Genomic DNA, 26,513 nt, shown 5'->3' with positions numbered 1-26,513 from the left:
TCTCTTGTCTCTCTCTACCCCTCCCTTGCTCGCAATCTCTCTCAAAATAAATAAATAAACAAAAAAGAAAAAGAAAGTAAAAAAAAAATAAACACACACAGAGTACTGGTCCCCACCCCTAGCGTTTCTGATACAGCAGGTTTGGGGAGAAACTGATGCTACTAGTCTAGGGACCATACTTGGAGAACCACTCCATTAGCCCTTAGAAATCATAGTTTCCTAAGGAACTTCAAATAGTTTTCTTTTACTGTCTTTCAGAGACATAGGGATACCTATAGTTTGTATCTCGTTCTTACACTCAGGTCCTGACATATTTTAATCTTATCTGAATTTTCGAGTGTGTATTTCTAGAGAGAGCTTCCTTTTTCTATCTTCACAGGCCTATTGAATACATGGTAAAAGACAACAACCTCTTCACTTCATAAACAGACACTGCTTAAAAAGATTTCATGTAATAGGGGCGCCTGGGTGGCTCAGTCGGCGAGACATACAACTTTGGCTAGGGTCATGATCTCAGGGTTCGTCAGTTTGAGCCCCACATCAGGCTCTGTGCTAACATCATGGAGCCTGGAGCCTGCTTCTGATTATGTGTCTTCCTCTCTCTTTGCCCTTCCTCTGCTTATGCTCGGTCTCTCTCAAAAATAAACAAACATAAAAGAAAAAGATTTCATATAATAAACTTATTTTAATAGTGCAAAAACCAGTCTGCTTCTAATTAGTGAAGGAACAACTTCCAAAAAATTTTTATAAAAATAGCCAATCCTTTGAACAAATACAAATGCAAATAACTAGGCATATATTACAATTTTGTATCTAAACCCAAGAAAGCAGAGTCCATAATTACAAGCCAAATCATTCTTGAAGCTGGTCATTCCAGTTTACCAAAATGAACAAAAGAAAATTTCTACTTTTTAGGTTTACAGAAAATAAATAAAACAACTCCAGTAAGAAAACTAATTTAAGTTTCATGGAAAACAGGCCACATTGGTGACTTTAAAAGTTTTTCAAGAATATTTACATCTTGATTTTTATGGAAAATAAATTTTATGTTGAATTTGAGGTTTAAAAGACCATGTGATCTTTCTGACCAATAGCTCAGAAGTAAAAGCCAATTTAAGAGCGAAGATAACATTCATGGGACCCAGAGGACTTTAACCTGATCGTAAAGTATAAAGCAAAATTTTAATATGAATTAGTTTGAAATGCAAATATACTTTAGTTTATAATTAAATATAAAAGAAATGAAAAAATTATCATGATTAGGATTCAATTAAAGTTGGGGTAAAAATTTTCTCATATTTATCTCACAGATAATACTGGTCATTCAATATCAATGGATATGGCTTATTTTTGTTTATGAGAAGGGTGTGGCTTCAGAAACCAATTCTCACATTAAATTAATTACTACTGCCAGAACTTGACAGAACTGGTGGTTTTAAATTTGATATTGTTTGAAGTACAATTATTTGATAGAAAGAGACTGAGAATCTTGCTGTAAAGCATCCTTCAGAAAGATGGAAATTGCCTAGGTAGAAGAGTATCTCTCTATACACGACTATGTATTTCCATATGTATATATATATATATATATCTCCTTACTACATCACAAAAACAAAAAAATATCAATATATTTACATATATGTACTGGCCCAAAATGAATTAACTTTCTCTATAAAATTATACTGAGAAAATATTAACACATGTTACATAATAAAAGGCAAGGCCCTCTAGAAAAGCTGGCAACCATTTGAATAGCTGAGTGCTATTGCTTTTTCTTAATAAAATTTTTAAAATGAAGAAAAAGGAGGATGAGTAGTGTGTAGACAGATAAATCTCTATCCCAGAAAAATACCTACTAGACAGAAGGCCGGCAACCAAAAAATTAGAGCTGTACATATGAGAAAATGGCTAATGTTTTTGTCAGCGGTGACAGCTCCACTTAAAGTTACTCTGTAGGGCTTGTACTAAAGCAAAGAGCACAACTTTAATTAGAAGAAATTTTCCCTAAGTGTTCTACTATTTGAACCTTTCATAAAAAGATGAGCAAGTTGATAAAAGGCTATTTGAGGACTTTCATCATTCCTGACTGTAGAGATTTAAAAACTAGCCATACAAATTAACTATAACATCATCAGGAGGAATTTTATGAGGCTTCTTTCTATGACCTAAAGACAAAGATCAAATAGCAATGGATACTCCGACGTAATATCATTATGATGTGCGCTATGCTTGGTTATTATAGCTGTAGTCCATAGGTCTAGTGGTAGAAATGGCAGTCCTGAAGTAGATCTTGGTAAATTTGCTTGACTACATTCTTTAGGTAGTTGTCCTCCAGTGGCACTTTAGATAGAATTGCAGTGATTTCATCTTGGCTAGAAAGAACAAAAGGTTCATTAATTTTTCTGGAAACTTACTTATCGATAGCTTTTCAGTGGAATTCATGTTTTTGGGTATGGTCTCTGAGTCTTTTAGGAAGCATAAATAGACATTTCTAAAAATAGACTGCCAAGTTTGAACTGGGATTCCAAAAACAAGGCCTAAGAGCAATTCTGTATGAACTGGGGTGGGGGTGGGGGGTATCTTGACTTAGCTAAATATCTAAACTGCTGGTGTTTGCTGATGGATTTGAGGTGGGTGCATTCTAAACTCTACCATCTTACAAACTGTCAACTGTATGTCTAAAAAGTCACAAATACGAATGAAATATTGTTATGTCTTGTTACAAAGGCTAATTGAGAAAAGCATTATGACTGCACATCTTTTTTAAATGATTACTAAGTGATTAAGTGATATTCTGTTTTTAAGGGCATAAAGGTTGTTTATATATGATCTGGGCTAAGCTTATACCCATTTTTTTCCTTTTTGGGCTCCTGTTTTAGGTAAGATTATTCAAAAAGTGGAGCAAGTATAAAAGAATATACCAGTGGTCTCCAGTATCCACTGGTGCTAGCAATGAAGGTCACTAAATTATAAGAACAAATCCTTCAAAAGGAAGTCAGGAGTAACATTTGGCACTCAGTATGGATTATCCATAATTGGCATATCCAATAATGGTATATATCCATTATTTCTGGGCACTTTGAGAGATTTTTCAAATAATAGAGGAGAGGTAGAAAAGTCATTAGGAGCCCTATCCTGCTGGCCCTTTACTTACCCAATGTTTCCAAGGTGATTTTGAATGGAAAAAGGTAAGCGGACAGTTGGAAAATGAACTGAGAGAGGTAAAGTTATCTCAAACTTTGCAAATGCTGCAGAGCTGGAGAATAAAAGCCTCAATCTGTAAAAGACAAGATCCTCAATTAAAAATAAAAAACAAAAATAGAATGAAACAAATATATTTTCTTTTTACACTGGTAGGTGAAACTTAGGTGGTACATTATTTCTTGTCCTTATCAAATGGACAGAGGGTAAAACATCTGGAACAAAGTATTATTATGGTTGTTCATTTCCATTGTTAGTCATAAAATTCACTGAAAGAAATCATTTTAGTAAGTTTTTGATTACTTACTTACTGTTACAGATTGAACTATGTCCCTACTGCCATTCGTATGTTGAAGCCCTAGCCCCCAGTATCTCAGAATGTAAGATCATTGCAGATTTAATTAGTTAAGATGGAGTCCTACTGGAGTGGGATGGTCTCCTAATCCAAAATGATTGGTGTCCTTATAAAAAGGGGGCACTTGGACACAAATATGCATACAGGAAGAACATGATGTGAAGATGAAAGCAGATACTGGAGTTATATATTTATAAGCCAAGGTATGTCAATGATTGCCAGCAAATCACTAGAATTTAAGAGAGAGGCATGAAACAGATTCTCTTAGCCCCTCCGAAAGAACAAACCCTGCTAACATCTTGATGACTTCTAGCCTCCAGAACTGTGAAACAATAAATTGCTGTTGTTTAAAGCCACTGAGTTTGTAGCACTTTGTTAAGGCAGCCCTGGGTAAGTAATACACTTACTCGGTATTAGTCACATCTATGTTCATTAGGTTATAATTTGGTCCCCATCTCTTTAAAAACTCAATTTCTTCTCCAAGGAGTCTACAGTGGCTCACCACAAGTGAAATTTCTTGAAGCATCTGGGAAAAATAGGGGGAAAAAAAAAGAAATTATAAAAACATTTCAGTTTTTAGTGGCTCTGTTATAAAGAAATCCCCAAAGTTAAATAATTTATATATTTAAACTTTCATATAAAATTTTTTTTGTAATGTTTATTTTTGAGAGAGAGACAGAGACAGAGTTTGAGCTGAGGAGGGGCAGAGAGAGAGGAAGACACAGAATCGAAAGCAGGCTCCAGGCTCTCAGTTGTCAGCACAGAGCCTGATGTGGGGCTCGAACCCATGAGCCGTGAGATCATGACCTGAGTCGAAGTCAGACGCCCAAAAGACTGAGCCACACAAGCGCCCCTATACTTTCATTTTTAAAAAATGTTTATTTTCGAGAGAGAGCACACGAATGGGGGAGGGGCAGAGAGAGAGGGAGACACAGAATCCAAAGCAGGCTCCAGGCTCTGAGCTGTCAGCACAGAGCCCGATATGGGACTTGAACACATGAACTGTGAGATTATGACCTGAGCTGAAGTCGGATGCTTAACCAACTGAGCCACCCAGGCACCCCAATATTTTTATAAATTCAGGATCCACTATTACATATATAAAATTTCAGCTCTTCTTTTTTAAAAATTTATTATTTAAAAAAAAATTCTTTTTACATTTATTTATTTTTGAGAGAGAAAGAGCACAAGTCGGGGAGGGGCAGAAAGAGAATGAGACACAGAATCCAAAGCAGGCTCCAGGTGCTGAGCTGTCAGCACAGAGCCCGATGTGGGGCTCGAACGCACAAAATGTGAGATCATGACCTAAGCCAAGGTTGGATGCTCAACCGATTGAGCCACCCAGGCGCCCCTTTAATTTATTATTAAAAAAAATTTTTTTTTAAGTTTACTTATTTTTGAAAGAGACAGAGACAGTGTGAGTGGGATATGGGCAGAGAAAGAGGAAGAGACAGAGTGTCCCAAGCAGGCTTCATGCCACCAGGAGAGCCTGATGCAGGGATCCAACTCATGAAACTGTGAGATCATGACCTGAGCCGAAACCAAGAGTTGGACATCTAACCAAATGAGCCACCCAGGAGCCCCTCAGAGCTCTTCTTTTTGTGACAGAAAACAAAATTTTCTTTCAAAATACTTTAATCAGATTTACCTTGGGAACCTCATGCTGTGTTTTACATTTCTTCTTCCAGGATTCTTGTTCCTCAATGTACTGGAAGATAAGCTTATGAACTAAAAGGGAGGAAGGAGGAGCTTTATCCTCTGAGGAAGGAAAAACAACAACAACAGGGTATTACTTACTTTCATTTATCTTCTACACATAAGGTAGAAATATTATAGAAACTAGAAATACCTTCAAACTACTAGGTATCTAAGTATCCTCTCTGCTCTATTTTCAAACACATAAATCAACATATATAGTAAACACAGACATTCTTATAAAAACTCAAGCCTTTATCATGTACAGAATAGAAGCTGGTTAAAAACATGGGCTTAAATGTAACATAAACCTAAGTTTAAATTCTGCCTTTCCTTACAAACTGAGTGATCCTAAGCATAACACTTACTTCTTTTGAGCTGCAGTTCTCTAATTTGTAAAATGAGGAACCATACCTCCAAGTGTTAACATAAGTAACACTAATGCCTGATACAGATTAAGTACTCATAATGGTAATTTTTCAATTATGGAAACAGCTATTATTAATCATCAATCATTGCTTAAAATCTAGTAATAATTAAAAAAATTAAATCCTACCTAATATTTGGAACATTATCCAAGCAATTTTATGTCTAATAAACATTTCTAAGGAGAAATTATTATTATTATTATTGTTTATATTTAACTTTGTATGTGAAAGAGCTCTCAAGGAGCAATTTACACTTGTAAATATTCAACAAGTTTTTAGTGGATAACTGGACTTACCATCTAACAGAGACTGAAAATTCAGGTCAACAATCTTCCTGAAAGCCTTGTCCAGGAAAGGGAGACCAACTAGGAAGAACCAGAGTAAGAGCAGTATTTCTTTTTATTATCTGATTTTAAGCCACATACAACTCAGTACTTTACAAGCCTACTCTTTCTGGGTAGCAGGGTTTTTTGTTTTTGTTTTTTCTTTAGAGAGAGAGAGAGAGAGAGAGCATGTGAAGAGAGAGAGAGAGAAGAAAGAGAATCTTAAGAAGGGTCCACACTCAGTGCAGAGTTTGACATGGGGCTCGATCCCACCACCTTGGGATCATGACATGAGCTGAAATCAAGGGTCAGATGCTCAAGTGACTGAGCCACCCAGGTGCCCAAGCAGAGTTTTTTTTAATATAAGCAGCTAAAGGTATATCCTTGAATCATATTATTTTTTGTGAATGGTAAAGGCTCCCCCTGAGACTGCTGAACTACACTTACTGACAGGCCTTTGAAGGAAATTTAAGGTGTAGTACCTTTATTTTAAATTTATCAAGGCCTCCTCCTTTAACTTCTAAATTTTGTGCAAAGATACTATTTTCAGACACCATACAAAAAAATGACTATGATCTCTTCACACCTACTTTCTTTTTATAAATACAGTGCAAATGATTTATGCTCTTAGCATTACAGTAATGAGTTTTACTCATTAGCCAGGAGAGCTGCTTCCTCCTCCAAACTCTAGAGTTCTCTCATGTTTCTCGAATTCTGATTCTTTTCATGTTATTGAATATTTTCTATGTGTTAGGCACTGGGGATACAATAATGAGACAAAAAGAAACGATCAATTTATATTCTCAAAAAGCTAATAGCTCAGGGGGATACACAGATAACTGCACAAATAAACACACCAAAAACTATAACTGGGAATAGGCACTATTAAGGAAAACTGCGGGAAGCAATGAGAAAATATATAAGAGGAAGGTAACTAGTAGAAGGAATGGGTAAAAGGAGAGTCAGGGAAAACTTTCCTGAGAAAGTGATAATTGAGCTGAGCTCTTAAGGATTACTGGCAGAAATTTATTTAGTGGAGAGGGAGTACTATGGTATGAATGATTGTGTCCTCCCCTCAAATTTATATGTTGAAATCTTAATGCCCAAGGTGATGGTATTAGGTGACAGATTTTTGGGGAGGTATTTCGGACATGAGGGTAGACCCCTTATGAACGAGATTAATTAGGGTCTCAGAAGAGACCCCAAAGAGCTAGCTTGAACTTTCAGCATATAAGGATACAATAATAAGTATGCACCCTGGAAGAGGGCTCTCAACTGAGCATGCTGGCATCCCAGTCTTGGATCTCCAGCTTCCAGAAATGTAGAAAATAAATTTTGGTTGTTCATAAGCTACCCAGTTTATGGCATTTTTGTTATAGTAGTCCAAATGGACAAAGGCAAGGGAAAGGGCTTTCAGGCATAAAAAAGATCATTATCAAGGTCCTGGAGAAGGATGGAATATGACTGACCATAAAAAGACCATGATCTTTTAAAGAAATGAAAGAGGGGTGCCTGGCTGGCCAGTCATCAGAGCATGAGACCCTTGATTCTCAGGGTTGTGAGTTCACGGCCCACATTGTGTGTGGAGCCTACTTTAAAAAAAAAAAAAAAAAAAGGGAAATGAAAGAAATCCATGTGCCAAAGTGCAGAGAATAGTTTAAGATGAGGCAGGAAAGGGAGGAAAAATTAAATTCTTGCAAGATGTTACAGTTCATAGAAAATATTTTGATCATTAGTCTAAGAGTATTTGGTGCATAATCAGATTTTTAACAATCCCCAATCCCCATAGCTGCAGGAAGGAAGATGAATTGGAGGGGAAAAGGAGAAGATCCAGAAAGGCCAGTTTGAATGTTATTGTAGTCATTTGGTTAGAAATGACTATTGATAGGAAATGAAGAAAAGTGGATCAGTATTAAGAAATTAAAATCAGTAAGTCTTATTGATGATTAGATATGCCTGGCAAGGGATAAAATATAGAGGTAAAGAGTGATTCCTGTTTTAATTTTGGACCTGGACTAGAGCATGTGGGTGGCTTGAGTGCAGAGTCTGTTTGGCATTCTCTCTCTCTCTCTCCCTCTCACTCTACCCACTCCTCCCCCACCCTCTCTCTCTCTCAAAATAAACAAGCAAACAAACAAACAAATAAACATTTAATTTTGGACCTGGACTGAAGTTGTTGATATTCTTTGAGAAAAGGAAATTTTAAGGAGAATCATGTGTGGAGACTGGAAAAATGTGAAGTTTGGTTTGCTATGCTGAAATTTTTCAGAGAAAAGACCTAAAGACACCGACAGGAGCCTCTTAACAAAATAGCTAGGACTCTGTTCCGTTACCATATAGTGATTCCAAAGACTCTGTTAAGCCTACCAATATATACAGAACTTCCAATGAACTTTTCAGGTTAATTTAAGTACAAAAAAAAATAAAATAAAATATCAAGGGGTGCCTGGGTGGCTCAGTTGGCTGAACATCCAACTTCAGCTCAAGTCATGAACTCAAGCTTCGGTTCGTAAGTTCAAGCCCCACAATAGGCTGGCTACTGTCAGCAGACAGCCTGCTTTGGACCTTCTGTCTTCCTCTCTCTCTGCCCCTCCCCTGCTCATGTTCTCTCTCAAAACAAAACAAAACAAAACAAAACAAAACAAAACAAAACAAGTGTCACCAGCCATTAGAGTAAGTCTATCAAAAAAGACAGATGGAAAAAAGGAAGCCAGAATAAATAGATGCAAATAGCATATTGATCCATTATTTGGATATGTAAAATTTCTATCATCTAATGTGATTCAACAAAGGTCAACTTTCATCAGTTGAATTTTTATTTTATTCTCTATCTAATAAAATAAAATCCTATTATCGTAAATTAAAATAATCGCTTCTTCTAGTGTGCTTTCATTTCATTATGTCAATAGTTATTATTGTAGTAAAATAAAGATTGGACTCCTTAGTGAGTTTATCCATACATTTTTCTGCAGAGGAATTACTTTTGCTACTCACCTGCTGGCTCTCCAAAGGTGATGGTAAGTTCTATTGTGTCATAAAGAAAGGTGAACACAGCTTGATCATCACTCCACTCGATGACTTCCCACTCAGACACGCTGGAGAGAAATAAACAAAGACAAAAATTTTTTTCTGAAGTAAAAGAAGAGAAGACTTAACTTTTTTTTTTTTCAACTTTTTTTTTTTTTTTTTTTTTTTTTGGGACATAGAGAGACAGAGCATGAACGGGGGAGGGGCAGAGAGAGAGGGAGACACAGAATCGGAAACAGGCTCCAGGCTCCGAGCCACCAGCCCAGAGCCCGACGCGGGGCTCGAACTCACGGACCGCGAGATCGTGACCTGGCTGAAGTTGGACGCTTAACCGACTGCGCCACCCAGGCGCCCCAGAGAAGACTTAACTTTTGATACCACATAAAGAGTGCCAGCAATATTTGCTGAAGTTTTTTGCTGGCTTGAGAGATAATCAAATATTTTGATTCAAATACCGTGAATGTACAAATATGCTTTTGAAAGAATTGACCCAATTTTGAGTTCTGCATCAGAGAAAACCCAAGTATAGGCAATATAAAGTGTTAAATATTTTAAAATGATAATTTCATAGCTTTCCCACCTTGTATCCTTTCAGCTTGGTGTTGCGTACATTGACTCTTTTTGAGGTTGTATTACGGGTTAAAGATAGTGATACACAGGGGCATCTGGGTGGCTCAGTCAGTTAAGTGTCCAACTCTTGATTTTGGCTCGGGTCATGATTTCAAGGTTCAAGCGTTCAAGCCCCGGGTTTGAGTCCTGGTTTGTGGTTTCAAGCCCCATGTCAGGCTCTGTGCTGGCAGTGCAGAGCCTGCTTGGGAATCTCTCTCTCTCTCCCTCTCTCTCTGCCCCTCTCCCACTGTATGCGGGCTCTCTCTCAAAATCAATAAATAAACTTAAAAAAAACAACAGTGATACATGTTAAAAACACATGTCAACTGCTATAATAGGTTAGCCAACTACAAAGGCACAGGGTAAAACACAAACTAATGACACCTGCTTTTCCTTACCTCAACTGATCCAGTAGCTCTTCAGTTCTATTTGTTTGTTTTTGCACGAAGTCTATTTGAGCAAGGGTCTGCTCTTTCTGTACTTCCAGTTCTAAGAGATTTCTGCAAATCATAGCAGGTAATCAGAGAGATAAGGCTGTTGTCAGAGAATTTGGACTCCATAAAAATAAAAGGTTTATGAGAAGAAGTCACATGCTAGATGGTTCCCCAGTGAAGTGAATGGCATCCATTTTTGTTTTCTTAGTTTTTTTTTTCTTGTGTTTTTTTTTTTTTTAATAAGCATTAATTTAGAAGTGAGGGTCTAATTAGGAAAGGCTTAAACCAATGGTTCTCAAAATTAGGATCCATGAAGGTTTGCATCTTTGATGGTTTGCACATTCTTTAATATTATTATTAAAATTTACTTTTCATTTTGGGGCGCCTGGGTGGCTCAGGCAGTTAAGGATCCAACTCTTGATTTCCACTCAGTCTTGATCTCATGGTTTGTGGGAGTGAGCCCCATGTTGGGCTCTGCAGTGACAGTATGGAGCCTACTTGGGATTCTCTGTCTTCTTTCCCTCAAAGTAAGTAAATAAACTTAAAAAAAAAAAAAGTACAATATAAAAACAGTTTAATGCTAGGTTTATTTTCTTTAAAAGGATCCCGATATTATTCAAGCTTGAGAAATACTACCTTGGATTAATGCCCCGTAAGTGCTTAGAAAACACTGCCAACTAAGACAGGTCAAGTTCAACGTGGAACAGAAGCCCTGAGTCAGTCTTTTTTTTTTTTTTTTTTTTTTTTTTAATTTTTTTTTCAACGTTTATTTATTTTTGGGACAGAGAGAGACAGAGCATGAACGGGGGAGGGGCAGAGAGAGAGGGAGACACAGAATCAGAAACAGGCTCCAGGCTCTGAGCCGTCAGCCCAGAGCCCGACGTGGGCTCAAACTCACGGACCGCGAGATCGTGACCTGGCTGAAGTCGGACGCTTAACCGACTGCGCCACCCAGGCGCCCCAGCCCTGGAGTCAGTCTTAATTCAATATTCATGTGCCTAATCTTGTCAGTTTTTAGAGGTAGGAAGCCATTTAGCCTTGCAAAGTTTAGCCTATTTTCTAACACTCCAGTTGAAGCTGACCTTTGGAGCTCTTCTTCTTCAGTTTTCAACTGTTCCAGTTCTTTAGGGAAAAAAAAAAAAATCTGTCAGAATGGACACATTAAAATGTTGCTACAAAAAATCATCTGTTCTATTGAAAATTCTGTATCACTTTATCTCACCTAAATAAACAGAAAATGCTTGTTTTTTCCCCCATTTATCTTCTTAATTAATTCAGTTACCTTTCTCTGCAGCTCTCATTTCTGAATTCCATTCTTCCATAGGATTGTCTTTCTCTTCATCCTCCAAATTCTTAGTTTCTAAGTAGGCAATGTGCATTAGAATAACTCAGTCAAAAATAACCAGAGATGAGAAAAAAAGATGGTCCCCAAATGAAGTGTTAACAGTATTTCACAAATAGTCATCATTCCCCACCTTTCCTTGCCAATAAAGCACTGAGCTATACTTATAATTTCATACAAAGACTTGCTTCTAGCGGCAGACAAGTGAACTATGAGCCACATGCAATGATCTCCAACAGCAGCTTCTCATAGGCCACTCTGAGGTAGAAATTGTTTACATATAATTGCATATGTTGAAGTTATTGTTAGGCAACCCCATGGACAAGAAACAGGAACAGATACACATACACAAAAGCATGTGTGCACATTTCCAATAAGTACTTAACTTCTTACATTTACTCTTCATCTATTCAAATTCCATCTCTACATTGCAGCCAATGCTTAATACTCTTCAAGGTTGCTCACTGTTCTCAGAAAAAGTCAAACCTCCTTAAGGGGCCCTCCTTGCCCAGGCCCGCAAAGCTGACATCTCCAGCTTTATCTGAATCATGTTCTCTCTTGCACTTTCTCTATTCTAGCCAACATTGGCCTTATTTCAGATCCTTATACTTGTTACATTCTTTCCCATAGAAGAACTTCTGTGTGTGTTATTCATATTAAATAGTCTGCTTTCCCTTCCTCACTTTAAATCCTCCTCATTTTTCAGATCTTAACTTAAAAGCCATTTCCACAGAGAGAAGCTCCTCCGGACCTGACTAGGTTAGATTTGTTTCAGGACCTTACAGCACCGTGTAACCTCTCTCACAGCACTTAACATAAAATTATTATTTTTAAGCTTATTTATTTATTTTGGGAGAGACAGAGCAAGTTGGGGAGAGGCAGAGAGAGACAGTGAGAGGGAGAGAGAGAGAATCCCAAGCAGGCTCCACACAGGCAGCTCAGAGCCCAGCAGGGGGTTTGAAACCACAAGGTTCAAAGCCGTGAGATCAAGACCTGAGCTGAAACCAAGAGTCAGATGCTTAACTGACTGAGCCATGCAGGTGCCCTAAATTATTTAATTCTTATATTCTTTTCTAGATGAGAAGCTCCACAGGGCCATAAAGTTTTTGTGTTTAATCACCATAGTATTCTAAGCATTGAGCACTGTACATGGCACAACATAGGTACTCAGTATATTTGCTCAAGGCATAATGAAGGAATGAGAAAGAAATAGCTATTTGTCAGTGGTATCTAGAGAAAGAAGTGTGGTTTTTGGTATTTTAAAGATAAGAGAGAGGTGAATATATCCTTCAGAGAGGAGGCAGAAAGGTTGAATATGTAAGAGATAAGGGAAAATCAGTGATATGAAATTCCTGAGAAGAGGGGATGGAACTGAAGTTTAGGTGGACAGATTGGTCTTAGGGAAAAGAAAGGAATAATGAAAGAATGGATATAGATATATAAAAGTTTGATTTGTTTGGAAGTAGGAAGTTCAAAAGTTCTGACCTAATAGCTTGTTTTTCGTATGTGAAGTAGAAAGAAAGGTAATGAACAAAGGAGTAGGGCATGAGTAGTAGGAGTCTTAAGATTATGGAATTCATACACTCACTACTAGGCACTTGCTCAATGCTCAAAACACGTACTAGGCACTTGCTCAATGCAAAGCATAGTACTAAGAACTCTGAAGGATATGGAGAAAAATGAAAGCTGATCTTTGCTTCCATGGAGCTTACACATTAGGGAGATAGCTATATAAAAATAACTGTAATTACAAGTAGATGTATACTACAAGAAGGACTAATAAAACAGCTACAGGAGCTCAAGGGAGATAAGGACTGCTTCCTTTGGTAGAAAACAGAAGGAAAATGCATTAGCAAAGACAAAATAGCAAGACTGCATAGAGATGACAAGATTTGGTTGGAATCTGGGATGCATAATAGAAGAATAATAGTAAATCATGTAAGAAAGGAAGACCTAAAAATTATTGTGGAGAATGTAAATGTCAAGCTCAGGTGTTTGGACTTTATTGTTATAAATGGAAAGAAGTTTGTGAAGGGAGTAACATAATGAAAACTGTTCTTCATAATTATTTAATCTGGCAGCAATGCGCAGGTTGGACTAGAAGGAGGTAGGATGAAATTAAGAGTGTAGAAACATTGCAGGGTGCCTAGGTGGCTTGGTTGGTTAAGCGTCTGACTCTTGGTTTCATCTCGGGCCATGATCTCATGATTTGTGAGTTCGAGTCCCGTGAGGGGCTCTGTGCTAACAGTGTGGAGCCTGCTTGGGATTCTCTGTCTCCCTCTCTCTCTCTCTGCCCTTCCCCTGCTCACCATCTCTCTCAAAAAAATAAGTAAATAAACTTAAAAAAAAAGAGTACAGAAAGATTAGTTAGAAGACTTGGAATAGCGTGTCAGAATTGATGATAGCCGTAATGGGAATGGGAAAGAATACGAGATGCTGAAGAAGCAGATATGACAGGACCTGATTAGAGAGACTCAAAGACAATGAAAGTTTTTAGCTGTTTACAGTATGTAACAATAGTGATGCCATTAACAGAGATGAGAAACATCATAGGGAGAGCAGATTTTCAGATTTAATTTTGGAAATAACAATATCCTTAAGGTGCTTAAAGACATATTTGCATAAAGGTTCAGCAAGAAACTAGAAATGTTAAGTTTGGAACTCAAGAGAGAGGCTAAAGATGACCTCACTCAGAATAATTATAAGCTATTTAAGGGCAAAAATCTGTGTTTATAATATCTTTTTTTCGGAGGCTAAACATAGTATCGGGCATGCAGCAGGTGTTCAACAAATGATGAATTTAACTGAATTTGGAAATCATACAAACACAAATGTTAAGGCAGATGAAAGCATGAAGGAGAGAATATAGAAATGAGTAGATGATAAAATCTAAAGGCCTACAAAAGAAGTTGGAGAGAGAGCAACAGAGAAGCTAAAAGGAATAGTCAGAAAAAAAAAGAGTCACGGTGGTACAAAATCATAGAGGTTTAGGGAGATGAAAGATTCAGAAGGAAGAGAATAATCATCAGTGTCAAATGCTGAAGGAGGTCAAGATAGCTAAGGACTAAGAGCTTCTAAATTTGATGATTATGTGGAATTTTGTGATTTATGAGAAAGCACTGCAGGACAACAATACTAACAAATCGGGAATATGAGAGGTCAAACTAAAAGGACAGCTATTTTCCAAATGGAGATAATAAGTTCATCTATTAAAAAAATAAGATTATAGTCTAGGTTATGAAGAACTTTCTAAAGAGGTTTATTATCTTGGGCATCTCTTGTTGATTGTGTTATAGATGACCACAGGTAAAGAGCTTTATTTTGCTCTAATGTCTCAAATTGCTAATACAAGGCTTCAGCATAGTGATACCAGCAATCTGTACCGTAGGGAAGCTTTTAGGTAAAATTAAACTACCTTTGGGAAAGTGTTCAAAATACTTTACCTATTTCCACCTCAGTGAGACATTTCTCAATCTTCTTAAGTATGTTGTTCATTTCATCTATCCTTGTCTGAAATCTCTCCCTCTCATTCTAAAAATACAATATTACACTGTTAAGTTAAACCTCTAAACAAAACACTTTAACATTATAAATGGTTAAACTTACTGACCTACTGCTTTGTCTATACCATGAACAGGAAAATCTTGAAACGAAGGTCAAAGCTTCAAGTCTGGACTTAAGATGTTTTTAAAAAGCATACATAACAGGCGTGTCAAGGTGACTTGGTCGGTTAAACATTCAACTTTGGCTCAATGATCTCATGGTTCATAAGTCTGAGCCCCACATCGGGCTCTCTGCTGTCAGCACAGAGCCCACTTTAGATCTTCTGTCACCCTCTCTCTCGGCCCCTCCCCTGCTCTCACATGCACTCTCTCAAAAATAATAAACATTAAAAAAAAAAGGCATACATAACAGATTCATATAAACCCATTTTTTGTACTTTCCTTTATTCCAGCATTTCCATGTTAATATATATTACTTTAAAAAAAAAAAAGAATTCTTTTTTAAATTAAAAAAAAATTTTTTTAATGTTTATTTGAGACAGAGAGAGACAGAGCATGAATGGGGGAGGGTCAGAGAGAGAAGGAGACACAGAATCCAAGGCAGGCTCCAGGCTCTGAGCTGTCAGCACAGAGCCTGACATGGGGCTCGAACTCACAGACCGTGAGATCATGACCTGAGCTGAAGTCGGAAGCTCAACTGACTGAGCCACCCAGGCGCCCCCCCAAAAAAATAATTCTTTTTTTTTTTTTTTTTTTTTTTTAACGTTTATTTATTTTTGGGACAGAGAGAGACAGAGCATGAACGGGGCTCGAACTCACGGACCGTGAGATCGTGACCTGGCTGAAGTCGGACGCTTAACCGACTGCGCCACCCAGGCGCCCCCAAAAAAATAATTCTTAAAAAAATGTTCTATGGTCAAATAAATATGGAAAACATTGAATAGAATTAAAGCATTTTTTGTTCTTTTTAGACTTAAAAAAAAAAATTCTGAGTTTAGACTTTAATATGCTATTTTTTCTCCAAAGGAAGGATATGGCATGTGACATTTCTCAGAGTTATTTGCCAAATGAAAAATTTTTTATGAAGAGCCTTTCTTAAAGTATCATCATTTTGGGAAATGCTACTTTAAACATGCACACACAGGAGCACTGGTTGGCTGAGTCAGTAGAGTATGCAACTCTAGATCTAGGGGTCGTGAGTTCAAGCCCCACATTGGGCATAGAGCTTGCTTGCTTACTTACATACATACAAACCTAAAAATAAACATGCACATACATTCATAGATGGGTATGGACTATGAGGAAGACAATACTACAGTACAGTCCTTAGCAATAGAAGATCAGAATCCTACATTGTTTTACCTCAACATTTGAGATGAGACATAGGCCCATATTAGTAAATATATTCTAGAATTATTCAGATTTCCTTTTTTTTTTTTTTTAAAGTAGGCTCCATGCCTAACGTGGGGCTTGAACTCATGACTCTGAGATTGAGAGTTGCATGCTCCACTGACTGAGCCAACCAGGTGACTCTGGATTTCCCACTTTTGATAAATTGAACTCCACCTCTTATGAACCATTGTAAATTTATGCCCAAGTCTCATTCACATGTCTCTCCGAAGAAACATTCTTCATATCCTATAACCACTATAAAGTAACTTTAATAGACCTTTCTTTCTATGCTGTTAGCTGTGTCAAATTACCTGAGCTGACTGTACCAGCTTGCTGTAGAGAGCCACTTTTCCTTGGTGAGTGAAGACTTTAGTCATCTTGGTAAAACGTGACTTTATTTTGTTCAGGTAAATTCCAAAGGCCTTCAGCTGCAAGAGAAAGTCAAAGGTTATAATGCCCTAAAACAAGTGAGTTAGAAAAGGCAAATGGTCTGGAAAGGCTGGATCAGCTGCTATGTGCTAAGCTTTGCCCATCCTACACTGATTCCTAAGGCAGGGCATTTCTCATTTGCAAATCTTAAAAAAAACAAAAAACAAAAACTCATTCATTCATTTAAATTAAGTAATCTCTGTGCCTAATGTGGGACTCAAACTCCTGACCCAAGATCAAGAGTCATACGCTCCAAGAGTTGAGAGCCAGCCAGATGTCCCCTCATTTGCAAATTTAATCATATTTAATAGTTTAAGAACAGAACCAATGATTTCAGTTTTAATTCCTGCTTAAAAAAGTTTTTTTTATGTTTATTTATATTTGAGAGAGAGAGAGAGACAGAGCACAAGTGGTGGAGGGGCAGAGAGACAGAGACAGAATCCGAAACAGGCTCCAGGCTCTGAGATGCGAGCAGTCAGCACAGAGGCTGACACGGGTCTTGAACTCACAAGCAGTGAGATCATGACCTGAGCTGGAGTCAGATGCTCAAACGACTGAGCCACCCAGGCACCCCTAATTCCTGTTTCTCATTCATTTATTCATATTACAAGTTAGAAAATAACAGGTTCTTAGTTAATTTAAAAAAACTCTTTTTTTTTATTTTTTAAAAAATTTTTTTTCAACGTTTTTTATTTATTTTTGGGACAGAGAGAGACAGAGCATGAACGGGGGAGGGGCAGAGAGAGAGGGAGACACAGAATCGGAAACAGGCTCCAGGCTCTGAGCCATCAGCCCAGAGCCCGACGCGGGGCTCGAACTCCCGGACCGCGAGATCGTGACCTGGCTGAAGTCGGACGCTCAACCGACTGCGCCACCCAGGCGCCCCTAAAAAAACTCTTAATATATTAGAGCACATATAAAATGTGTTGCTTATTATTTAACCAATTAAAGTAAATCTTTTCCTCATCTAAATCTAAGTGAAAGGAAAACAAGTAGGAGGAAATTGTAAATAAACTTCAAATATATTTCCTATTATTAAATTAGTCATTTCAGGTTTGAAAAATTATATATTAACAATTATTCATATATAATTAAATTAAAACCTTGATAACATATTATACCTGAGAAGTTAAAGAACTCATCACTAATTACCACGTAACAGTTACTTATTTCACAATAAACTGTGTTCAAAATGTGTATACTGATTCCCATTCAGAAAATGAGACAAAAATACCTCCTCATCAGAGCAGTGTCTCATTTTTTCCCACAGGTTCCTATTTACATCAGTCAACAGTTTATCCTGGTTCAGTGCAGATAGCTTTAATCTAAAATATAGAAAAGTTAATTAGCTCAGGGTTCAGAAGTCAGCTAGAATGAATCAACACAGATTTACAGGCATAATTAATTTGATTCTTCCAAATTCTTTTCTACCTTAAAAAAAAAGGGACATTTACTCAAGAACAGTGGTCAGCTTCATTATTTCAACACTTGTAGAACAGTTCAAGAATGCTATGAATCATAAAAACTTCTCACAAACCTTATTCTCAAGCAACTTGGTCTAACATGAAAACATGTTGCTTTTAAAGAATCTTTAAGGCCTATCAATGCGTAATTATTGTCAAGTTGTAGCTATTATTTTAAGTAAAAGTTCCCATTCAGCTCAGTCTTATCTCACCTTTATAGTATAGCATTTGTAAAAGTAGTAAAGTTACATATTAGTCTCTTGTTAGTAAGTAGAATACATTTCTATCAGAGTTAGAAGATATTATATACAGGAGTATAGGTGTAAAATCAGATAGTAGAGCACATCTAAACATACTGCACATTGTATGCATGATCTTATTTTATTCAAAATAAAACATTCTCAGACAAATCTGAGGCACTCAACTCTTTTAAAAAACATGAAGATAAGAAACTTTTCTGTCTTGTTCAGTGATGAACACCAATACTTTTTCTTTTTTTAAAAAAAAATTTTTTTTTTAACGTTTATTTATTTTTGAGACAGGGAGAGACAGCATGAATGGGGGAGGGTCAGAGAGAGAGGGAGACACAGAATCAGAAACAGGCTCCAGGCTCTGAGCTATCAGCACAGAGCCTAACGCGGGGCTTGAACTCACGGACCGCGAGATCATGACCTGAGCCGAAGTCGGACGCTTAACCGACTAAGCCACCCAGGTGCCCCTCTTTTTTTAAATTTTAAGGAGGTTTCACACCTAGTGTGGAGCCCAATGTGGGGCTTGAACTCATCACCCTGAGATCAAGACCTGAGCTGAGACCAAGAGTTGGTCGGATACTACCTGACTGAGCTACACAAGTGCCCCGAACCTTAGTACTTAGTATAGTGCCTGGCAGATAGTAGGTGTTCAATATATAGTTGAATGAAAAAACAGGATCAGGCAAATCTGTGGTGTTATAATTTAATAGCATCTTAAGTTTCTAGTTTTAAAACTACATAATTTTTTTAAAATGATTAAAAAATTTTTTTAAAATAAATATTTATTTTTGAGAGACAGAGCACAAATGGGGGAGGGGCAGAGAGAGAGGGAGACACAGAATCTGAAGCAGGCTCCGGGCTCTAAGCTGTCAGCAGAGCCCGATGGCCCAATGTGGGGCTTGAACTCATGAACCGCGAGATCATCTGAGCTGAAGCTGGACAAGTTGGATGCTTAACCGACTGAGCCACCCAGGTGCCCCTAAAAATTATTTTCTTTTCTGTTTGTTAAATTGGTTCAAAAAATTTAAAAAAAAATTTTTTTTAAACGTTTATTCATTGTTGAGAGACAGAGAGACACAGAGCATGAGCAGGGGAGGGGTAGAGAGAGGGGAGACACAGAATCTGAAGCAGGCTCCAGGCTCCGAGCTGTCAGCACAGAGCCTGATGTAGGGCTTGAATCCACAAACCATGAGATCATGACCTGAGCCGAAGTCGGTTGCCCAACCGACTGAGCCACCCAGGCGCCCCAGATTGGTTCAAATTTAATTGGATAGTTCTAGATAACTAGGATATAAATATATTTTGGATTGTAAGTCCTAATTTACCTGAGGGAATCTAGATATACCTAATTTATAAATTATTGTGCTGCATCTACATACACCAAAGCACTGAGCAACAGTCTACTACCATGGTCTTTCATAATGCAAATCAAGGGCAAATGAGATAAAATTATAAACCCAAAGTCAATCTTGATTTCAGGCACTCTATATAAATCTCTAAAGGGTATTATCTATCTTCTTTTTTGAAGATGTTCTTTTGCAATCAATTTATGATATCATAATCTAATAATTAATGTTTATTGAGGATGTACTTTTTGCTAAGAATGGCATCAAGACATTTTATATACATTATTTCCTCTGCTCATTTTGCCTGTTGCGTATGTATCGTTATCCCTAATTTATGGATGTGGAAATGATGGTTAAATGACACATAAAGTTACACAGCTAGTGCTGTAGCCAGGATTGAGCTTTAATCTGTCTGACTACAAAGCTGACTCTTTCCTATATACCATATCACACTGCCAGTTAATGCCATGAACTTTTTCCTGTGCCAGTGTTATTCTAATCAAAACCTTATCACACAGATTATTCACCCATCCAATGAAACACACACAAAAACGAAAACTTTCATACTCTTCAATCTTTTGGCGAAGAGCCTCACAATCTTCTCTATAAATCTGTATCTTGGGTCGGTAAACATATTGACTTAACATCACGTCTTCTGGAGTAGGTGGTGTGTTTACAGTAAACTGGAAAAAAAAGAAAATCAGTCCCTCAAAACTGGTAGTTTGAAGATAAAACCATGTTTAAAAACTGTTTCACGTTTCAGAGTGCTTATTTTAAAAAGTCATAAAAGAAAAATTTGATTACCCTATGAAATTGATATACCCAATAATCTAGTAGTTGGAATTTGAATTCAAGTCTCTGACGTCAAAGTCCATTTCCTACATTTGTTTAGTGGATGTTCCATTCACATGCGAGTCAAAGTGGTTTGAAAATGGTTATGTGTTTTTTTAAGAAAATCAATACCTAAAAGTTCAAACTTATCAGGAACTCTTTCATTAAAAGAAAGAAAAAAGATGCCAGTTTCCCAGATTTTTCTTTTCAACTCCCATTCTCTAGCTCTAATCCATACTTGTGTCTCAGTTTAGATTCAAAATTTTCTGGCATATATAAAATAAGGTAGTAAAAATATGGTTATTTTTAAAAACGTTTTATAGCTCTAATCCAATGATTTTTTTTTTTTTTTAAGATTTTATTTTTGGGGCACCCGGGTGGCTCAGTCAGTTAAGCATCTGACTCTGGCTATTAGCTCAGGTCATGATCTTGCAGTTTGTGGGTTCAAGCCCCGCGTCAGGCTTTGTGCTACCAGTGTGGAGCTTGCTTGTAATTCTCTCTTCCTCTCTCTCTGCCCTTCCTGTTCTCTCTCTCTCTCAGAATAAATAAATTAAAAAAAAAATAAAAAAAGATTTTATTTTTATTTAAAAAAAAAATTTTTTTTTTTGAGAGTCAGAGAGACAGAGTTTGAGTGGGGATGGGGCAGAGAAAGAGGGAGACACAGAATCCAAAGCAGGCTCCAGGCTCTGAGGTGTCAGCACAGAGCCTGATGCAGGGCTTGAACTCATATACCTTGAGATCATGACCTGAGCTGAAGCTGGATGCTTAACTGACTAAGCCACCCAAGCACCCATATCTTTATTTTTTAAATGTTTATTTATTTTTGAGAGAGAAGGAGGGCATGAACGGGGGAGGTGCAGAGAGAGAGGGGGACAGAGGAGCTGAAGTGCACTCTGCACTGACAGCTGTGAGACTGATGTGGAGCTTAACTGACAAACCATGAGTTCATGACCTGAGCTGAAGTCGGATGCTCAACTGACTAAGCCACCCAGCTGCCTCAATTTTACTTTTAATCTCTACATTGAACATGGGGCTCAAACTCAGAACCCTGATATCAAGAGTCATTTGACCTTCCAACAGAGCCAGCCAGGCATCCCAAATCCAATGACTTTTTGATGTCCTTGATGCAGTAATGGAAAAACCAAGTCAGCTCCTTACATCACATAACATATAAAAACCAAACCAAACAAAATCTCACAACTGCCCATTATTCATAGGCAGTATGGCACAGAATAAGTCATTTTACCACTCTAAGAGTTGGTCTCCTCATCTATAAAATGGGCACAATATTGACCAGCCTCTCAAGATTATGGTAAAAGGTTTTTTTTTTTAAAGGTTACTCAAGTCCAGAGCCTGATAAAGTGTTCTAACAAAATGTTAGCTTCTTCTCACTTTCTACTTTTATTTGATAAATTAAAAAGAACTGAATGAGGTTTTAATTTCCTTTCTCTGTCTCTAACACATCTTCTAGCAGATACTAGAAGTATTTACTAGAAAGTATAAAATAAAACATAAAAGTACTAAGTAAAGTACTTATAAAGTATAAAAAATGCTAAGATCAATTATAACTGAAGTTGATTCTCTTTCTTAAAGGTATATTTAAGGCTAGATTTATAAATAAAAATCAAAGCTCCATACACACTGGCTCAAAAAGAAATGGCAACACTAGAACACAGATTATGTTTTTTTGTTGTTGTTTTTTTGTTTTTTGTTTTAATTTGGAAGAGAGAGAGAGAGGTAGGGGGAGGGGGCAGAGGGAGAGAAAGAGAATCCCAAGCAGGCTCCATGCTCAGCACAGAGCTTGATGGACACAGGGCTTCACCCCACAGCCCCAGGATCTTGACCTGAACTGAAATTAAGAGTCATATGCTCAACTGACTGAACCACCCAGGTGCTCCCCAGATTGTGCTTTTTTTAATTTACATTTTTGTTTCGAGAGTGACAGAGAGAGCATGAGTAGGGGAGGGGAAGAATGAGAGGAGACAGAAAGAATCCCAAGCAGGTTCTGAGCTGCAAGTGCAGAGCCCAATGAGGGGCTCCACCTCACAAAACTGTGAGATCATGACCTGAGCTGAAATCAAGAGTCAGATGCTTAAGCAACTGAGGCACACCCGGACTGTGGTTTTAAAGCAAGGATTTTTCACTCAAAGAAATCAGGCCTCCTTGGGAAAATGGCTAAATGCCTTCATATAGAAGTCAAATGCTTGGGTAAAGGAATATTTCTTTTTATAGAAGTATTTGGACAATAAATGAAAAATGAATGATAGATTAGTTTACAACTACTACTTTACAACTCCTAATTACTAGATCTAGATAATGATCATTAGTGGCTGCCTATTCATCATCATCACACATTATTTCCTGATGGAAGAAGGACTATAAAGTGAACTTGAAAAACTCTGAATCTGATAAAGCTTCTGCCACTTTACAAAAAATACAAAGGATAGATAAACGTTGGGTGTGCACAGCTGGCAAAATCCATTTAGTGGTAAACTCTACAAAAAAAAATAATAATAATAAACCTGGTTTCTTCACTAAAAAGAAAAAAAAAAGGAGACAGAGATGGAATGGGACCTTACAGTTTAGGAGATGACTAAAGATATCAACCAATTATATTATTTTGACCTCATTTGGGTCTCAATTTAGTAAACTGGAAGGAAGATAATGCTGAAGACAATGAGGAAAAGAAAAATACTGATTGAATAATCATTTTAAGGTATGATTATTATGTTTGGATATGTTTTTAAAATATGAGTCTTCATCTTTTTAGGGATATGTATTGAAAATGATGCCTGGGATTTGGTTCAAAATAACAGGAAGGAGGCAGGGAAATGCAGAGACAAAACAAGAGTTGATAAATTTTGAAGTTTGGTGATGTATACATGGGGAGATCATTGAACTATTCTCTATTTTTGTCTATGTTTGACATTTCCTATAATAATAAAAGTCTCTTTACAAAGGGTAGGGTTCCTCCTGAACCTTCATAACCACCAGTGAAACACAGGGCCATGTTCCTAGAGATTCATCAGGAGTACAAGTGTCAATGGGTACCAGGCTCATGCACTGTGGGTACATATGGGCTGCAACTGTCCATGCCATAAGCACAGTTGGGTTAATTTGCTGCACCGTGAACCCAGGACTATGTACACCAGCGACCCTCCTCCCCTGACTTATCTATTTTGATTAAGTACCCAATTTATGCACAATCAGCTCTTGGCTATTTCAGGCCTGGCAGGGGTACCTGCAATAGTTCCTTGATATCCCTGAGGAGGGTGTAAATTATAGTACTTCTGCCTGAGGCACTCCCTGCACATAATGAGCATCATGGGACACTACAAAAGCACCATTTGCTGGTGATGCCTTCTGAGCTCCTGTAACTGCAAACACATATGGGAGCTGTATATGTGTCTCTAAGGGGTAGCACACACTTCCCCACTTGCCTCAAGAACATTCTCCTCAGGGGTGCCTGGCTGGCTCAGTTGGTAGATCATGTGACTTTTTTAAATGTAATCTCTACACCCAACGTTAGGCTTGAACTCACGGCCCCAAGATCAAGAGCTGGATGCTCTGACTGAGCCAGCCAGGCATCCTGAGCATGTGACTCTTGATCTTGGGGCTGTGAGTTCAAGCCCCATGTTGGGTGTAGAGCTTACTTTAAAAAAAACAAAAAAAGAGAAAGAAAAGAAAAAGGAAGGAGAAAAAAAACCACTTTCCTCGGTTCCACCCTAAAATAGACTCATAGTTATCCAAGTCCTGGATCAGACGCCCATAGCTGTGAACTTCATTTTCAATGGTCCATATGTACCTCTTTGGCTTGTCCCTACTTTGGAATTTTAAATTTCTTTCCTGGATAGCATAAACTCTCTTTCCATCTCTATGGGTTTGTTACCAGATATATTTCCCTAACACTGATCCTCCTGACCTCTGCAAGGCCTGAGAGGAAAGGGGAAGATTCAGACCTTAAGGGTAGCTAACCTAAGGGTTAGCTCCTTAAGTGTCCTCTTCTTCACCTCTTCTGCCAGCAGCGTCTCTGCTCGTATAGTTCCCCTCTGCTTTCTCCTAGTCCCCTGGTACTCTTTCTGCTTTTCCTAAGAAGTTGTAGACTCTGGATCCACATCTAGGCAGCTTTCTACTCCACATCTACAGGTGAAACAAGAAGATTCTAGTGGGAATCTAGTGGATAGCTATAGTGATAAGAATAATGAGGTTGGGGACACAAAAGATGTGTGCCCATTTTCTCACTTTCCATCTTTGATTCACACTTCACATTTAGATATACAATTCTCCTGGAATTGATTTCTTTCTAAACAGCTTTATTAAAGTTTAATTCACATACCATATAATTCATACATTTAAGTATACAATTAAATAATTTTTTAACGTTTATTCACAGAGTTGTGCAATCATCAACCACAATCTAATTTAGAGCATTTTCATCCCCCTGTAAGAAACCCTGTACCCATTAGGTGTCACTCTGCATTGTCTTCCACCCCCATTTCAGCCCCAAAAAACCACTAAGTTCACATTTTGGCTATTATGAATAGTGCTCATGTACAAGTTTTGTGTGGATGTATATATCCAGTTCTCTTGGGAATATACTTAGAAGTGGGATTGATGAATCTTATAATAGTTCTATGTTTAACTTTTTGAGAAAATGCCAAACTGTTTTCCAAAGTGGCTGTACCATTTTACATTCCCACCAGCAATGTATGAAAGAAAATTCTAATTTCTCTACATCCTTGCCAATACTTTATTTCCTATCTTTTTGATTACAGCCATCATAGTAGTTGTGAAGTGGTAACTCATTTCTGTTTTAACTTGCATTTCCTTAATGACTAATGATGCTGAACATGTTTTCTTCTACTTGTGGGCCTTTTGTATATGTTCTTCAGACAAATGTTTATTCAGATCCCTTTGACTACTTTCTTTTTTTTAAGTTTTTACTTATTTGTTTATTTTTGAGACAGTGAAAGTGCAAGCAGGAAAGGGGCGGAGAGAAGAAGAGACAAAATCCCAAGCAGGCTCTGTGCTGTCAGCACAGAACCCAACACAGGGCTTGAACTCAGGAACCATGAAGTCATGACCTGAGCCAGCATCAAGAGTCAGACGCTCAACCAACTGAGCCACCCAGGCACCCCTAGATTCTCTTGACTGTTTTTTAACTAGGTTGTCTTTTTTATTATTGAGTTGAAAAAGTTCTTTATATATTCTAGATACAAGTCCTTTATAAATGTAGGATTTGCCAATGTTTTCTCCCATTCTGTGGGTTGTCTTTTCACTTTCTTGATGGTATCACTTGTGGCACAAACGTTCTTTTTTTTTTTAAGTTTACTTATTTTGAGAGACAGAGATAGTGCAAGTGGGGGAGGGGCAGAGAGGGAGAGAGAATCCCAAGCAGGCTTTGTGCTGCCAGCGCAGAGCCTGATATGTGGCTGGAACGCACAAAGCCGCGAGATCATGACACAAGCCAAAACCGACTCTTACCCGACTGAGCCACCCAGGAACTTTTTAGACTTGATTTTGGCATCTTTCTCATAAACCAAATGCCCATAGATGTGTAGGTTCATTCATCCTTCCGTCCCTCCTTTCTTCTTCCTTCCCTCTCTCCCTTCATTATTTAAAACAAAAACTTTATTTTTATTTATTTAAAAGTTTATTTATTTTGAGAGACAGAGCATGAGCAGGGGAGGGGCAGAGAGAGGGAATCCCAAGCAGGCTCCATGCTGTCAGCATACAGCCCGATGAGGGGCTCAAACTCACGAACCATGAGATCATGACTTTAGCTGAAATCAAGTCAGATGTTCAACTGACTGAGCCACCTAGGTGCCCCAACAAAAACTTTTTTAAAAGCTCTATGCCCAGTGTGGGGCTTCAAGAGTCATAT

The 26,513-nt window shown here is 37.7% G+C and overlaps 1 protein-coding gene across 4 annotated transcripts in view; it reads right to left on the bottom strand.

Moving 5' to 3' along the window:
- Positions 1 to 665: 665 nt before the first annotated feature.
- Positions 666 to 26,513, bottom strand: part of KNL1 (kinetochore scaffold 1) — a 70,266-nt gene continuing 44,418 nt past the window's right edge. For all 4 annotated transcript variants that reach the window (XM_040492300.1, XM_040492298.1, XM_040492297.1 and 1 more), the window contains 13 exons: positions 20,366 to 20,481; positions 17,973 to 18,063; positions 16,621 to 16,737; positions 14,858 to 14,945; positions 11,355 to 11,432; positions 11,155 to 11,194; positions 10,037 to 10,138; positions 8,997 to 9,097; positions 5,976 to 6,044; positions 5,205 to 5,314; positions 3,964 to 4,082; positions 3,155 to 3,277; positions 666 to 2,372 (listed from right to left, as the gene is read on the bottom strand). In XM_040492300.1, coding sequence (XP_040348234.1) covers positions 2,258 to 2,372; positions 3,155 to 3,277; positions 3,964 to 4,082; positions 5,205 to 5,314; positions 5,976 to 6,044; positions 8,997 to 9,097; positions 10,037 to 10,138; positions 11,155 to 11,194; positions 11,355 to 11,432; positions 14,858 to 14,945; positions 16,621 to 16,737; positions 17,973 to 18,063; positions 20,366 to 20,481 — 1,269 coding nt within the window. In that variant the 3' untranslated portion in view covers positions 666 to 2,257. The remainder of the gene's footprint in view (positions 2,373 to 3,154; positions 3,278 to 3,963; positions 4,083 to 5,204; positions 5,315 to 5,975; positions 6,045 to 8,996; positions 9,098 to 10,036; positions 10,139 to 11,154; positions 11,195 to 11,354; positions 11,433 to 14,857; positions 14,946 to 16,620; positions 16,738 to 17,972; positions 18,064 to 20,365; positions 20,482 to 26,513) is intronic.

This window comes from Herpailurus yagouaroundi, unplaced genomic scaffold (assembly GCF_014898765.1).
Source record: "Herpailurus yagouaroundi ecotype Mexico unplaced genomic scaffold, PumYag 184, whole genome shotgun sequence".
Classification (NCBI taxonomy): Eukaryota; Metazoa; Chordata; class Mammalia; order Carnivora; family Felidae; genus Herpailurus; species Herpailurus yagouaroundi.
The sequence above is the reverse complement of the archived record's forward strand: the minus strand, read 5'-3'. Positions and strand labels throughout refer to the sequence as shown.